Source organism: Balaenoptera physalus (genome assembly GCF_965194825.1).
Source record: "Balaenoptera physalus genome assembly, chromosome: 11".
Classification (NCBI taxonomy): domain Eukaryota; kingdom Metazoa; phylum Chordata; class Mammalia; order Artiodactyla; family Balaenopteridae; genus Balaenoptera; species Balaenoptera physalus.
In genome coordinates this window covers 91,335,721-91,349,169 of record NC_138896.1, presented here as the reverse complement: position 1 = coordinate 91,349,169, position 13,449 = coordinate 91,335,721, and the positions used below count along the sequence as shown (strand labels likewise).

Genomic DNA, 13,449 nt, shown 5'->3' with positions numbered 1-13,449 from the left:
TTTGATGGGCAAAAGATCAAGATTTAACTTTTCTTCATTTAACAGCATCCATTGACCTACAACTGTATCTCCAAGTTGTCTTTCCTTATTCTAATCATCTGTGTGTGTCAAATAGGATGGATACAGTTGCCTTCCCTTTCACTAGTTTTGAATAATGCTTCAATGTAAGGGAGCTTATGTAGCCAAGGCCTCTTTTCTCTTCAAGAGCTAAAGATCTGTGGGTAGAATCTATTCTGAGGTACCTTCTTGGAATAATTCTCCCCTCCTCTTCTTTACGGTACTTAAAAGACGATTTTTGTTGTTGTTGTTAATATAAACTGTCATAGCAGGCTTGATCCACGTGCACTAAGTTTTTTCCATCCCTCCTCCAAGAGAAAGAGACTGAGGAAGGAAGAGGGGGCATTTTTCTAGATGATAATAATAATAATAATAATAGTTGCTAGGTTGAAAAGATCAGGGCTTATTGGATGATTACTTTCACGTGTAGCTTCCATTGTTTCCTGTATTTAACAGTCACTAATGGGAGAAGCGATTTAATTTATGTAAACTTTACATTTTTATGCAAATGAAGCTGATATTAGAGCTAAAACAGTTAGGCTGGCACTTAGTGGAGTAACCTTGTGTGCGTGGGGAAATGAGAGAGGAGAGCAGTGGAGGTCCCACGAATGCCTGTGCTGTAAACAAATATGAATTTATGCCACTTTTTACAATTTAGAGACAAAAGAAGAGCTCAGAGAGCATTGCCAGGATTGCTTATTAGGCTTGATAACCTGAAATAACTCCTGATTGGCAGGCAAGTCTTGGCCATACAATTCTTCCTGAAGGAAGGATAGCCTTTCTTGATAGAATGTAATAAACAAAATGATAAAAAATGAAATGCTAATTGCATTTTAAAGAGGTCTTTTTTTTTCCCTAAAATTTTAATAGGTGGTTGTATTGTTACTGAGAGAACAGTTATGCTAATGACTGACTACTTAGATGATTTTGCATTAATATAATAACGATTACCTGCCTTAATGCTTTGTACAGTATTGTGGCAAAATAGCGAAGCCTAAAAGAGTTATACAAAAAACAGAATTCTGTAATGAAACAGAATTATACTTTCCACATGAATAGCATGCTTTTTTTTTATTTTTTGAAGACTGAAATATTATGTCAGAAATGTATTTTCTTTCCTGTGTGATACAGCTATTTTACATGGTATCTGTGGCTTTTTGGGTTTTTGTGTGTCTGTGTGTGTGTTTCTTCTTCTTTCTAAACAGCATGGGGAACACATATAAGCTTCCTAACTTTTTTGTTTGCCGATATATCAGTTGTATCCACTGGGTTATTAATTATGAAAACTGTTGTCTTTCATGGGGGGGGCCTTGCTGTTTATTTTCTTTTACACAGGCTTGCTTCTACATGATCATATCAAATTTGACATAGGTGTGTGTGTGTGTGTGTGTGTGTGTGTGTGTGTGTGTGTGTAGCCATTTTCTTTGGTTTTGTTTTGATGTTCTGGAGCACTCTAATTTAATTCATTTTGCTCTTAATTGATGAACCAAGTGACACTGCCTAACCTGGTCGGTTATCATTCTAACACAGCCCAAGGTCTAGAAGGGACTTAAGTTTCTTGGGACATCCACGAGGTGAATAACCAGAGATGAAAACTAGTTTCTAAATTCTTAATCCAGAGAAATGGAAATACAGCAGTATTTAAAGTGTTTTTATCTTCTCATTTGCATTATTTGTACACACAGCAATTATGAGAAATGCTGAGGTCCAGAAATCTATGTGTATTTATACCTGGCAGCATTTCCTTGGAGTTAACGTGAGTGTAAACTAAAGAGAAAGAAAAAGAAAGGATAACATGTTATTTTCAGTATTTATATTGTGTCATCTCCCCTCCCACCCAATTCCTCCAATTGTCTCCTAGATTAGAAATAAGTATTGTTCCTATGGGTGTTTTTATTTGTTTGTTTGCTTTTTAGATTTTTTTCTTCCCCTTCCCCTCACCTGCCTCTCCCTGTTGAGGATGTAGGAGAAAAATAAGCCTTATTATTTTAATACTCTTCTAGCGTTCAGATGATATAAAGCCATTTGGAAGTAAAAGAAAACTGTATCAGGCAGAATTTACACAGCAGTGGATGGGCCTTTAACAGCACTTATTGGTGCAGAGGACGTTTCCCCAGTGGCCGGTAGGAAGGTAGCAGCAGGCCCACACCAGCAGCCGTGTCCCGATGGCCCCAGCACAGCTGTCTGGCTGCCATGTTCGCAGGTTTGTGTGCACCTGGGGTGGGCCACACCCAATTGGTATCAGTCAGCAGTGTATTAACCAATTTTTTTTTTTTTAATTCATGACTTCCTCTTGAAACTCAACTAAAGAGTGTTAACTGTGTGTGTGTGTGTGTGTGTGTGTGTGTGTGTGTGTGTGTGTTTAAATTCAGTTTTGTATGCTAGCATTCTTTAAATGTCTGCCAGAAGTTTAATTTGAATTTCTGATCCCTGAAGGCAGCTAGACAGAATCATTCCCGTTCTTCATAAATTGCCTTCTATGATTCATTGTTAACTCATAAAACATACTCATTTCTATATACTCAAACAGTTAAGGTAGTTACAGTATCGGGGATACAGGGTTTTTTTTTTTTTTTTTGCATTATATTTAAATTGTCGTTTGAGGAAGAAATCGAGCATTAGCTTGAACTCCTGGTTAAGGCATGAGCCCCGTACCACACAAAACCTCAGAAATTAATGTTTTTATCTCAAGGAGGGTAAAGTAGGTGCATGGAATTGGGGGGGGGGAGTTTAGTTTTGAGTGAATACTCTGAAAGAGGGGCTCATAAATATTAGAGTGCTGTAGTTAAAAACTCACATGACTGTTTTAAATACTATTGATTTAAACCACTGGCTAGATTTTATGAATCAAAGTGTAATTTCGAAGCCTTGGCCATATTTCTCAATGCTGAAGCACTCTCTCCTGTGTGCCTTTAGCTGCTTTCCAGACATTCAACACAGGATTAAATGATAGTAGTTACAGTGATCAATAGGTTAAGACCAGTACAATCACTCTTGCCGCTAATGACCTCAGTAGTAATGGGCAATAAAGTGTGGGCTATAATAGCCTCTCGCTGGTACTGCATGCCCTTTGATTCCCAGTATTAGTAGGGACTAGCTACATGAAAAAGTTAGACGTCGAGAGCCAAGGCAGTGGATATGTAGGCTATAATTCTTAACTATTTAAAGCCTCACACTGTGCTCAGATTTTTTTTTTTTTTTTTTTTCCTTTTTCTACCCCACAATGGTTTCTGGTTCATTTGGCTATGTTTGTGAAAGCTTTCCTTAACTGATTTTCATGACACGTTGGAGGAGAAACTTTGGGAAAATCTCAGTTTTATTATGTTTGTAAATGAAGCTCGAGCCCACTTTGGAAGCTCAGAGCTAACTTGTGTGAAAATGTGGTTTCAGATAGTAAAAGCAAAGTTAAGGCCATCAGGATCTAATAGCCCACTTCTGATTATTCAGAGACCGGTCACCAGGCTGGAGGATTACTCAGGCTTCTCGCCCCTTTCCCTCCTTTGGCTGTGCCTGCTGCTGCTTTAAGCATTTGATTACTTGTCACCACTTCCGTCGAGATGCCCAAAGGGAAAAAGGAGAGGAGACTCAAGTTCATTTTACTGTTCTGTAACATGATGACAAAAATTGAATAAATAACTTTGGGAAAAGGAGATTTAAACTGTTGACTGTATATGAGGGTTTAAAAATTATCTGTGTATGTAAGTCATTGTTTTAAACTTTTTAGATCTGTTTTATTGAAGCATAATTTACCTATATAAAATGCATTTGTTTTAAGTATACAGTTGGAAGAATTTTGGCAATTGTATCCACCTTCTGTGACCACCACCCCAACCAAGATAGATGGCATTTCCATCACCCCCAAAAGTTCTCTGGTGCCCTTCTCTTGCATAGGCTCTCCATAGTCCTTTTAAACATTATGAGCAAGAGATTGTTTCTATGATGGTTTCTGTTGTAACACTGTTAATTTTGCGTTCATCACCAGCTTAGATCTTAACACCACCCTGTTCCTGTCTGTTTTCCTGTTCATCACCATCAGAAATTTGGCTCAAGAATATTTATATTGTACATCATCCAAGAAACGCAGGGGAAAAAAGAAACCTTAAACATGGTTCTTTTGTTTGCTTAATCAAACCTCCCTGTATGATGATGCAACTCTCAAGGAAAAGTAAACTTCTATTGTGATACGTTGGCTTTCGCAGCTCAAAAGATAGAGATTGGCACCCAATACAGATTGAAAAATTCAAAAAGTTTCTGCTGTATGAAGACAGAGTCAACTAATTGGAATGAATTTCTAGGTGGTTAGATGTTTTGATAATGTCTTCTTGGTGTTTGTCCTAGATTAAATGCAAGTTCACTGTTCTAATCATTGGTGATATTTCGTGCTGCGAAGTATCTTTTTAAAAGGATAATTTATCCACTCATATACATCTGTCCCTGTTTGCATATAAAAATATTCAGACATGCCCATCTGTTTAAAATTACAGTGTATCCACATCTACGCTTAAAAGGCCCCTGCAATAGGAAGAATTCATTGATGACCTTCCAGACTTGGGTTAATGAAAATTTTCAAATGTTCCAGCTAGTGTTTTCCAAACAATGTGAAACTTGTGCATAAACATCCCCCCACACAAAACATGCCCACAACAACGGTGGAAGCTGTTCACTGTACGTGAATCTGACCTTCAGGAACCTTTGTTAGTTCATCAAAATTAGTGATGCTGAGAAATCGGGACATCAGTGCATAATGACTGTGAAATTAGGAATGAGAGCTCGCTATGCAAATGACAGGACAAATCATGTGAAAAAGTCAAGATAAACTGCATATTAAGACATTATGTTACATAAAATTAATACTGCATTTCTCCCTTTTGCTTACTGCTCCCCTGAAAGATTTTTAAATTCTTTTATCTTCTAATCAGCTATTGTCTGCTGGATTTTTTTTTTTTTTTTAAGTGGCACACAGGCAAAGTGCAAAACATGTTATTACCTTTTATTGTAATACATGAGATGACAGCAGATCCTTTTTAACAAAGTATATCCTTTACTGCTTCTAGCTTCTTGCTGTCACATGTTTGATTAGAAACCAAAGAAAAGTAAGGTGGTTAAATATTACTGTTAGAAGACATACAGGTTTTGTCTTTTCTTTCATTGTTTTTTTTTTTTTTTCCCCTTTCCTTATCTTTTTATTTGGTGGGGGGGGGGTTAATTTTTCATGAAATAGTCTTCTTGTATTACGGGGCCTGACAAAATGGTTCTCGTGTAGTCTGCAAATTAAACACAAGTGCAGTGATTATTTTGAATAGCTAAATTACATTCTAGAAAGCTTGCAGAATTCATAGCATTGTCATTAGGTATCCGCTTGAATACAATTTGTGTAACCTTGGCCAAGACAGCCTGTCATTTTAATGTCAGTGTTTTATCTGAACAAGACATCATCCTTTCAGATACAGTGTGCAGGTTCCTTGCAGAGATGCCCGTGCAGAAACGTGTTAACAGTTGCAAATATGAAATGCTATCAAGTTCATCACTGTAGCTGTTTGTCACTGAAATGTCATGGAAAGCGGCTTTTAATGGTATCGCACATAATATGGAAGAATTGAGACATCTGTGTGCTGGGTGAATAAGGAAGGCTAAAAGGCATCAGAGGAAGGGTCTGTGTTGAAGTTCGGAAGGTGTATTCAAGGTTCAGCTGTCCACAAGACTCAGCGTTCACTGATTGTTCTTAAAGTCACGGTCCACAGAGGAAGGGGATCATATTAGCTCCAGCCGGGAAAATACTGGTTCCTGTTTGCCTTCTTCCCTAAAACAAAATTCACGTTGGCGTTAACGTGCTACATCTCACTATGACCAAAGACTCATTCTTATTAAGAAACTGAGATCATACTAACCTAACTCCAGGTAGCATTTATGAAGCCTTTACTCCTTGTTCGTTTACCAGACTATCGGGAACACTTGTCAGCGGCTACAGGGTTTTCTTTTATTTTTCTTTATTTAAAATCAATGTGCCTGATAGATTAAATAGGGTTTGTGGCTGCATCCCCTCTGGATAGATGCCCTGCACATGGGAAATTGGTCAGTCCTGGAAGCAGGCTGATGCCGGTCAGTCCCTGAACCCGGAAGGCTGAGTGCTGCGGGCGTGCAATTTCCTGGCTTCCTATTTATCCTTCGTTAACGTTCTAGGTTCCCGTGTCAGTGGCTATGATGACACCTCAAGTTATCACTCCCCAGCAAATGCAGCAGATCCTCCAGCAACAAGTGCTGAGCCCTCAGCAGCTCCAGGTTCTCCTCCAGCAGCAGCAGGCCCTCATGCTTCAGCAGGTAATGGTCCTTCCTCCTCCCCCAGCCTCCCATGGCCCCTGGGGCCCGTCCCTCCACTCAGGATTCCCCTCACCTGAGCAGCTCCTTTGCCCGTCGAAGCGTAAGCAGAGCAGGGAGGGTGGGGCAGGACGCAACATCGGTCCCTGGGTGATCAGTTGCATTTGCATCCCTGAAAGAGAGGGACCGTGCCAAAGCCACGAGGGTTTGGGCCTGGAGAGTACCCAATGGACTGAGATTAAGGCTGTAATTGGACTTGGTAGAAATAAGATCTTTTAGGCTTAGGGGGCTTTGCGCTCTTTTATTTGGAAAGCCAGAGGCTTCTAAGTGGTGTGAATCAAAGCAAAATAGGGAGCACGTCAGGAGCAGGTTTAAATGTGACAGCTCTTGAAGTCCCCATTTCAACTCAGAAGCTTACAGAATTTTCCTTTTAAACATCAAGAGACGTCTTGGAGTTGGTTAATTGTCAGGTGTAGAGTTGATTTTACCTCTTTCGTGTTTGCCGATGCTGAAGTGAACTTCCGGCTGCCGTTGTGCCACGGGGGCCTCATCGTCGGACTTGACGGACACCTGAACCAAATAGAGGAGACTCAGGACCATAGGAATGGGAGCTGCTGGGGTGAGGCCGTGGGGACAGGACGCAGAGGAAGCTACCCACGCAGCTGACGTAGACACTGAGCACGGGTCCCCAACACCGCCCAAGCCTATCACTTAGCAAGCACGTACGCGATTGGCAGTAGAGATGCACCAGACTCCCTCCGCAAGGGCGCTCTGGCTTTGTTGTACAAGCAAAGGTCATCCCTTGCCTTCTTTTAATTAGTTTGTGTAGAAAATGGTATGTTTTTCATCAGTTCATTTTGGAGATTACTTTTCAAACAATAATGCCAAGAAGAGTCAGCGTGCGCTGAAATTTATTGTCGGGTTTCAAACTAAAGGTCAGGCCATTACAGATAAAAGGGTGCTATTTTTCAAATCACAGCTTGTATGTGGCACCGAAAGGGGCAGTGGCTTGGCGCTACTCTCTGTTACTTACCGTCCTCTCTTTCCTTTGTAGCAGCAGCTTCAAGAGTTTTATAAAAAACAACAGGAACAGTTGCAGCTTCAACTTTTACAACAACATGCTGGAAAACAGCCTAAAGAGGTACCGACAATACATATTTTACTTTCAAACCGCAGATCCCAGAGGACTATCTCGTGGCTATTAAACTGCCATTCATCTTTTAAATGATTGCACAACTGAGCTGACTCTATCGGCTCTCAGCCTTCAGGCCGAGAGATATTGTCCTGTTTTCTTTCAGATTTTTCTGGGTTCCATTTGCCGACTGCCACATATTTTATAACACCACCCCAGGTGTACCTCATGTGGGCACCGGCAAGAGGGATCGTGGCAGAAACTTGAGGGCTGCTTTTGCAAACTGGTAACCACTGAGGTCCAGGATCTACCTGGGAGAGGTGAGGTGCACTCAGTAAAATTATACTTGGACGCACACTTGGTTTCCCCCCACCTCCCAGCTCAGAGAGCTTGAGCATGTGGTGATGGCCTTTGCCTTTGGAAGAAGAATCTCTTACCCCGAAAGTTAGAGCAAGTTTCAGAACAGCCCGATCTCTGTTGAACTTCTTCCTGCAAGTTGCACGGATCGTTAACTGCTTAAAGGCAGGCTTGGATTGTTTGTGTTTTCCCGAGAAGAACTCGTGTATCGAAATAGCTTCTATATACACAGTACTTTGTAAGTGCCCGTAGTGATCACATGTGCCCACCACCCAGTTAGGTGACAGTGTTCACTCCATAAAAGGGAAGGCCTTCCCAGGGAGGGTTTCTGTCCCACCTTCTATGCAGCTCCACGTGGCTGAGGCTCGGTCAGATGGGGGAGTATCTCCGGGCATGTGTGCATTATCGTGACATCTTTCTGCCCATTCCAAAGTTATCCGATGTAACTTATCTCCTCGTGTTTTCACGGTGGACTGAAATTCTTTCCATTTGAGTGTTCTCCTTGGAGTGACAATTCAGAGTTTGATAAACAGCTCCGAATCCCGCTGAACAGCTTCTTTGCTGACCCAGAGGAGGCAGCCACTTGCTTTAGTTTACAGGGAGTCCCTCCAGGTGACCCTCCCCATCCCTGCCCCTCGCAGGAGCCCGGATGCTGAGCTCAGGTGCCGGGAAGTGCTCGTCTTACATGCTGGGAATGAGCCAGCCGTTCTCACTTTGCCGGCTCCTCCCTCTGCACAAATTGGGTACATTTTCCGTGCCCTGCCAAGTTTTCATCCTGGAGTCCTGTTTAGCAGCCTGGATGGAAACCCCTGCAGAGTAGGGGCAGTTTGGGGGTGAAGGGGAGGAGGCGTTTTAATGAAACTGCTGACACAACCTTAAGTACGGTAGCGCGCTACCGGGTGCTGCTATAATAAAAAAGGGAACAGATTAAAAAGTGTCTAAAATGTAAATCTAAAGGACTAACAGTAATTAAAATGGAAATGGCACAGGGAGGGAAGGCATGTAATTGTGAGATATCACTGTGCAGAAGGCTCTCAGCTTTGTTTTGCTGGCTGTTTTTCTAATTCAGTAGGGCTTACTCATCAGTGGCAGTTCAATGCGCGTTAATGACTCTGGGATTGCAGGCATCACTCTGGACAAAGAAATGATTATTGTGCGGTCAAAAGAAGTTCAAAGACAAGAAGGGAATTTCAGTTTTTTCCTTAGAGATCCACATTCAAGAGCATATAAATTAAGCCAAATGTTAAAAACCACAGTCTGAAAGCTGACTTCAAAGTCACAACTCTCTAATTAATGAACTGCGAGCTTCAGTTTGGACAAGTTGTGGTTTGATGCGCCCATAAATCAACATGACAGGCCTGTTTCACAGTCTCAGACAGTGCTCGTCACTGAGTCACATCAGATGTAAACACAGCAGAAAAAAGAAGGGATATGAAGGAGGTGCAATTGATCAACAGAATTGGTAAAAACCCACTTTTGAAGCACATTATGCATGATCACAGGAAATGGTTACAGCCTCAAGAGGTTTCCCCTTCTGCTGTTGCTTTTTTGAATCAGATTTCTAACAGCCTTCAAAAGGGAGAATAAGAATTATGGAGTTTCTCCCCTGTGGCTCGCAGGCAATAACCCCCTGTTGTTATTTTGTGCTTCTTTCTTTTCAAAGGCATCAAAATTTAGTTTTTTAAAGATCTTTAACTCTATATTTGAAGACAAACAAAAAAGGGCCGCACTGTCATTCTTATCAGTTACCAGGGATTGTGTTTTTCCTTTCTGTTGCCACTTCTTATTAACCTCTTATTTGGTCTGTTAGACATAGTTTGGAATGCACGTCTGCATGCTGGGAGAACATGAAAGTTCAGATGAGCTCAGAGGGCACATAAAGAAATATGAAGCCGAAAGTTACACAGCAGAAGGAAGGATAAAAGTTAACTCTCCCAAATTGCTGCTGTCAGAAAGGGGGCATCTCGGGCGCACAAAGACGGTGGTGGTGTCAGAATTTGGGAAGGGAGTTTCGGGGAGAAAGGGGAATACTTCGTATCTGAACCAGGGGAAGGTGGTTAGGTTACACTGTAGTAGCATTTGGCATCTCCAGGGCGCTGCGTTTGTGGTGGTCACCCTTTGCCATCCATTTCGAAAGGCAAAGATGATGTTGCCTTCACATCCTGAAGGGTGGGTAGACCCAGACCCAGACATGCCCAGCGGGCATGTCTCCTTGGATTCTAGCGGTGTGTCCACAGTGCCACTGGATGTGGCCGAGACCTGTTGTAACAATGATGAGGAGAGCCCTATTTCCCTAAGGTAAGGGGGGAAGCCTCCTGAAATTACCATGCAGGTGGTGGGCCTTTTGTGCTACCATGAAATAAAGTCACATGGTAGCAATTTCATGAAGTGGATTGGTGGTTAGGATTGTAACAAGGTTTGAACTCGGATGTTGACAGATGGAACAAGTATATTAATTTACTGAATCCCCGGTCATTAGTGGCTCATAATTTTGAATCGTCAGCCCTCCCTCTCCCCCGCCCTATCCCCTCTTTTGATCCCCTCTGCAGTAAGACAGTTGATCCTGGGCCAGAACAACGTCCTTTAGTCTCTTTTTTCCCCCTAAAGTTGCCTTGAGATGTTTCCTTGAGAAAGTCGGGCCCCACGTTGAGTTTAGACCCAAGACCTTCCTTGGGAGATGGGTGCTGTGTAGGCCCAGTACAGCTGGTATTTAGGTGACGGCTCACGACTATTTGACAGGACGGGTGTGGAAAAGAGAAGGCAGAATTGATTTTAAGTCGAGCCACAAAAAAAAAAGATCCCATCCTGTGTGGGTGAGGTAGGCTAAGTTGATTGTTTTAAAAGGGCCGTTTGTCCTGGGCAGTTATGACAGTTTATGTTAGGCAGTAGGGAGGAGCCGAAGAAAGCAAAACAGACCTTTGACTGCAGCGCTAGGGAGGGGATTCGAAATGCAAGGTTTATCAGGGCATTTTAGCATTTTAACACCGACTACTGACCTGTCCAGGGGACTGCACGGAGACCTTTTTTGTATGCATTCAATTGTGAGAAGTAAACAAACGGGCTCGTATCCTGTGTTTGGTAACTGGGTGGGGAGCACAGTTTGGCAACCAGCGTTGCTTTTAAATTCTTTCTTTGGACAATGGGCCTTGTATACTTTTATATCCTGACTTTTCAAACGCGGACAGCTCTCATGAGCTTTTCCTAGGGATGGCCACAGAGACAACAGAACAGCCATCAGTCATTTTATATAAATACACAACTTCTAAACATTTCATTTACAGTAAGATGGGAAACACTCTCCCCAAACTCCAGCACCCTCCCTGCCCCATGATCTTCTCCTTCAACAAGAGCTAATTCCCTGATCTTTTATTGTATCAATGTTATTTTTCTTCTCTTCCTTCCCTCACCCATTTTTTTTAAACGTCGTGAATTAATATCTGTTGAAGAAGTGAAAAAATCATTTTGACATGAGTATAACTATCATTGGGTCTTACATTAATGTGATAACTTGGGAAGGGGTGAAAACAATTGGGTCATTTTATGCATGCTGTTCTTCAAATGAAAACACTGGCTTTTCATTTAAATTTATTTAAATTTTTGTTGTTAGTGGTATAGAATTTGTTTTTTGGAGTGAAACTCAATTAACTTTCTCAGTGGCATGGTAGTAAGTCTGAAATTGGTTGCTAATATGAGAATGGTGGTTTTTACTGTAAAATAAACTACATGGAGACCAAAAGGAAACCACCATTTTTCTCCTCCTTTGAACTTTACATCAGAAGGTCTTGATATATATACCATTTTATGGATGTATCAGATCAAGGTCATGTGTTAGGTTAAGTGAATGCAGTTGTTTGTAAAGTGTAGTTAGGAGAAGCTCTGTGAAAGAGTAGTATTGTCCTCTTGGTTGTGAACGTCTCTGATGTTTTGAATACTACTCAGAATTAGGAAAACGTATCTTGTTCTTTTCGTAAAGAACCTTTTTCTTTCTTTTTTTTTTTTTTTTTTCCTGGCTTCAGAACTCCCTTCCCAAAGAAGGGTTAATTTTCCTTTCATAATTGTTAGCCATAATGTGGCTAAGACCTCCACCTCGATTTGATTCCTAGCAGATTAAGGATATTAGATAATTTCCTTCTATTTATTGTAATAGTGCACTGTATTATCTTTCTATCACTCAGATAATTACTGAGGAAATCTACATTAATTTTTTTGGCTGGAGCAAGACCTGCTAAACACAGGAATGATGTATTGATGTTTTACACAACAAAAGTTTTCCTCCTGTCATTATCCAATCAACAGAAAGATATTTATCATTTTGCAAAGCCCCTTCTTTGCAAGAACAAAGCGGGCGGGGAAGCAGGACCAGCAGGCAGACCTCGGGGTTTCTGAAACTCAAGCCAAGCGAAGGCATCTGAAGCTTAAAGTGTCCTTCATGTTAAACACTCACAGCCGAGCACGATGTTGTTTGCTAAATTATGAATGTGTGTAATTAAAATCTAGTGGCTGTTTCTATGAAAGATTTACAATGTTATTTCATCGTTTGTCATGGCTAATTAACAATATTAGATGAAGTTTTTCTTCTTCAAAGGTCTGATTTTTTCTCATTTATTTATGTCAGAAGTGATAAACAGAGTAGTTAAAAGCTTCTCCCCGCGCAGGCGGGATGGAGGCAACTTGTCCCTTCACACCTCAGAGGTTCAGGGTTCAAATCCCTCCAGACCTGGAGTGGTCTATAGCCTGCCTGCTGCTCCTGTGTCTACTTAAAAATTTCAGAGTCTAGGAGTCTACATCTTGGCGAGAAGAACTCAGTCCTTTCAAACCATAGGCAAAAGCTGCCTCGATTGTCAAATTATTTTCCTATGGGAGCCGGCCGCAGAAAGGGCCCACACCCAGCCCCTCGCTTCTCTTCGGAGGCGATGTGTCCTGTCCCTTTGAAAGCAGCCTTGACCCCGAGCCCTTCGCGTAACTTTAGTGACCGCTCTCAGTCCTGGCTGATCACAGTGTGTTTGGAAATGTCCATACGTTTCACCTTCCCCCAGCAGTGGCCATCTCATTTTTTTTTTTTTTTTTCTCCTTCCTGATTTCTTCCAGCAACAGCAGGTGTCTACCCAGCAGTTGGCTTTCCAGCAGCAACTTTTACAGATGCAGCAGCTACAGCAGCAACACCTTCTGTCTTTGCAGCGCCAAGGCCTTCTAACAATCCAGCCGGGGCAACCTGCCCTTCCCCTCCAACCCCTTGCTCAAGGTAAGCGTTGATGGTACAGAAGGCGCTGCTCTCTCGAGACTCCGGGGCGGAGGAGGGGGGTGGGGTCGTCTTCTTCCAGCTCATCGTGAAGGAGATTGTCCGTTTAAAACATGCCGATACACACTCGGAGGCAAAGCCGGATCAGGGAGCAGTGATGGACCTTTCCAGAAGCCAGAGTGCTCGTCAGCGCCCAAAGGAAGACCTAGGGTGACCTGGAGGCTTAGCAGGATCAGAATACTGCACGTTCTTAGAGTAAGAGAAGGCAGCGCTGCTCTGGCTGAGGGAGGGTTTCAATGGGATCTTCTTGTGTTTTCAGTTTGGAATCACAGATGCATTTTCTTGAAGG

The 13,449-nt window shown here is 42.1% G+C and overlaps 1 protein-coding gene across 13 annotated transcripts in view; it reads left to right on the top strand.

Moving 5' to 3' along the window:
* FOXP1 (forkhead box P1) overlaps window positions 1–13,449 on the top strand; it is a 590,027-nt gene that overhangs the window by 489,962 nt on the left and 86,616 nt on the right. For 11 of the 13 annotated variants that reach the window (XM_082412254.1, XM_082412251.1, XM_082412249.1 and 8 more), the window contains 3 exons: window positions 6,238–6,375; window positions 7,427–7,513; window positions 12,950–13,103. In XM_082412254.1, the coding sequence (XP_082268380.1) occupies window positions 6,238–6,375; window positions 7,427–7,513; window positions 12,950–13,103 (379 nt within the window). The remainder of the gene's footprint in view (window positions 1–6,237; window positions 6,376–7,426; window positions 7,514–12,949; window positions 13,104–13,449) is intronic. The other 2 variants (XM_082412243.1, XM_082412253.1) reach the window with 1 other exon arrangement.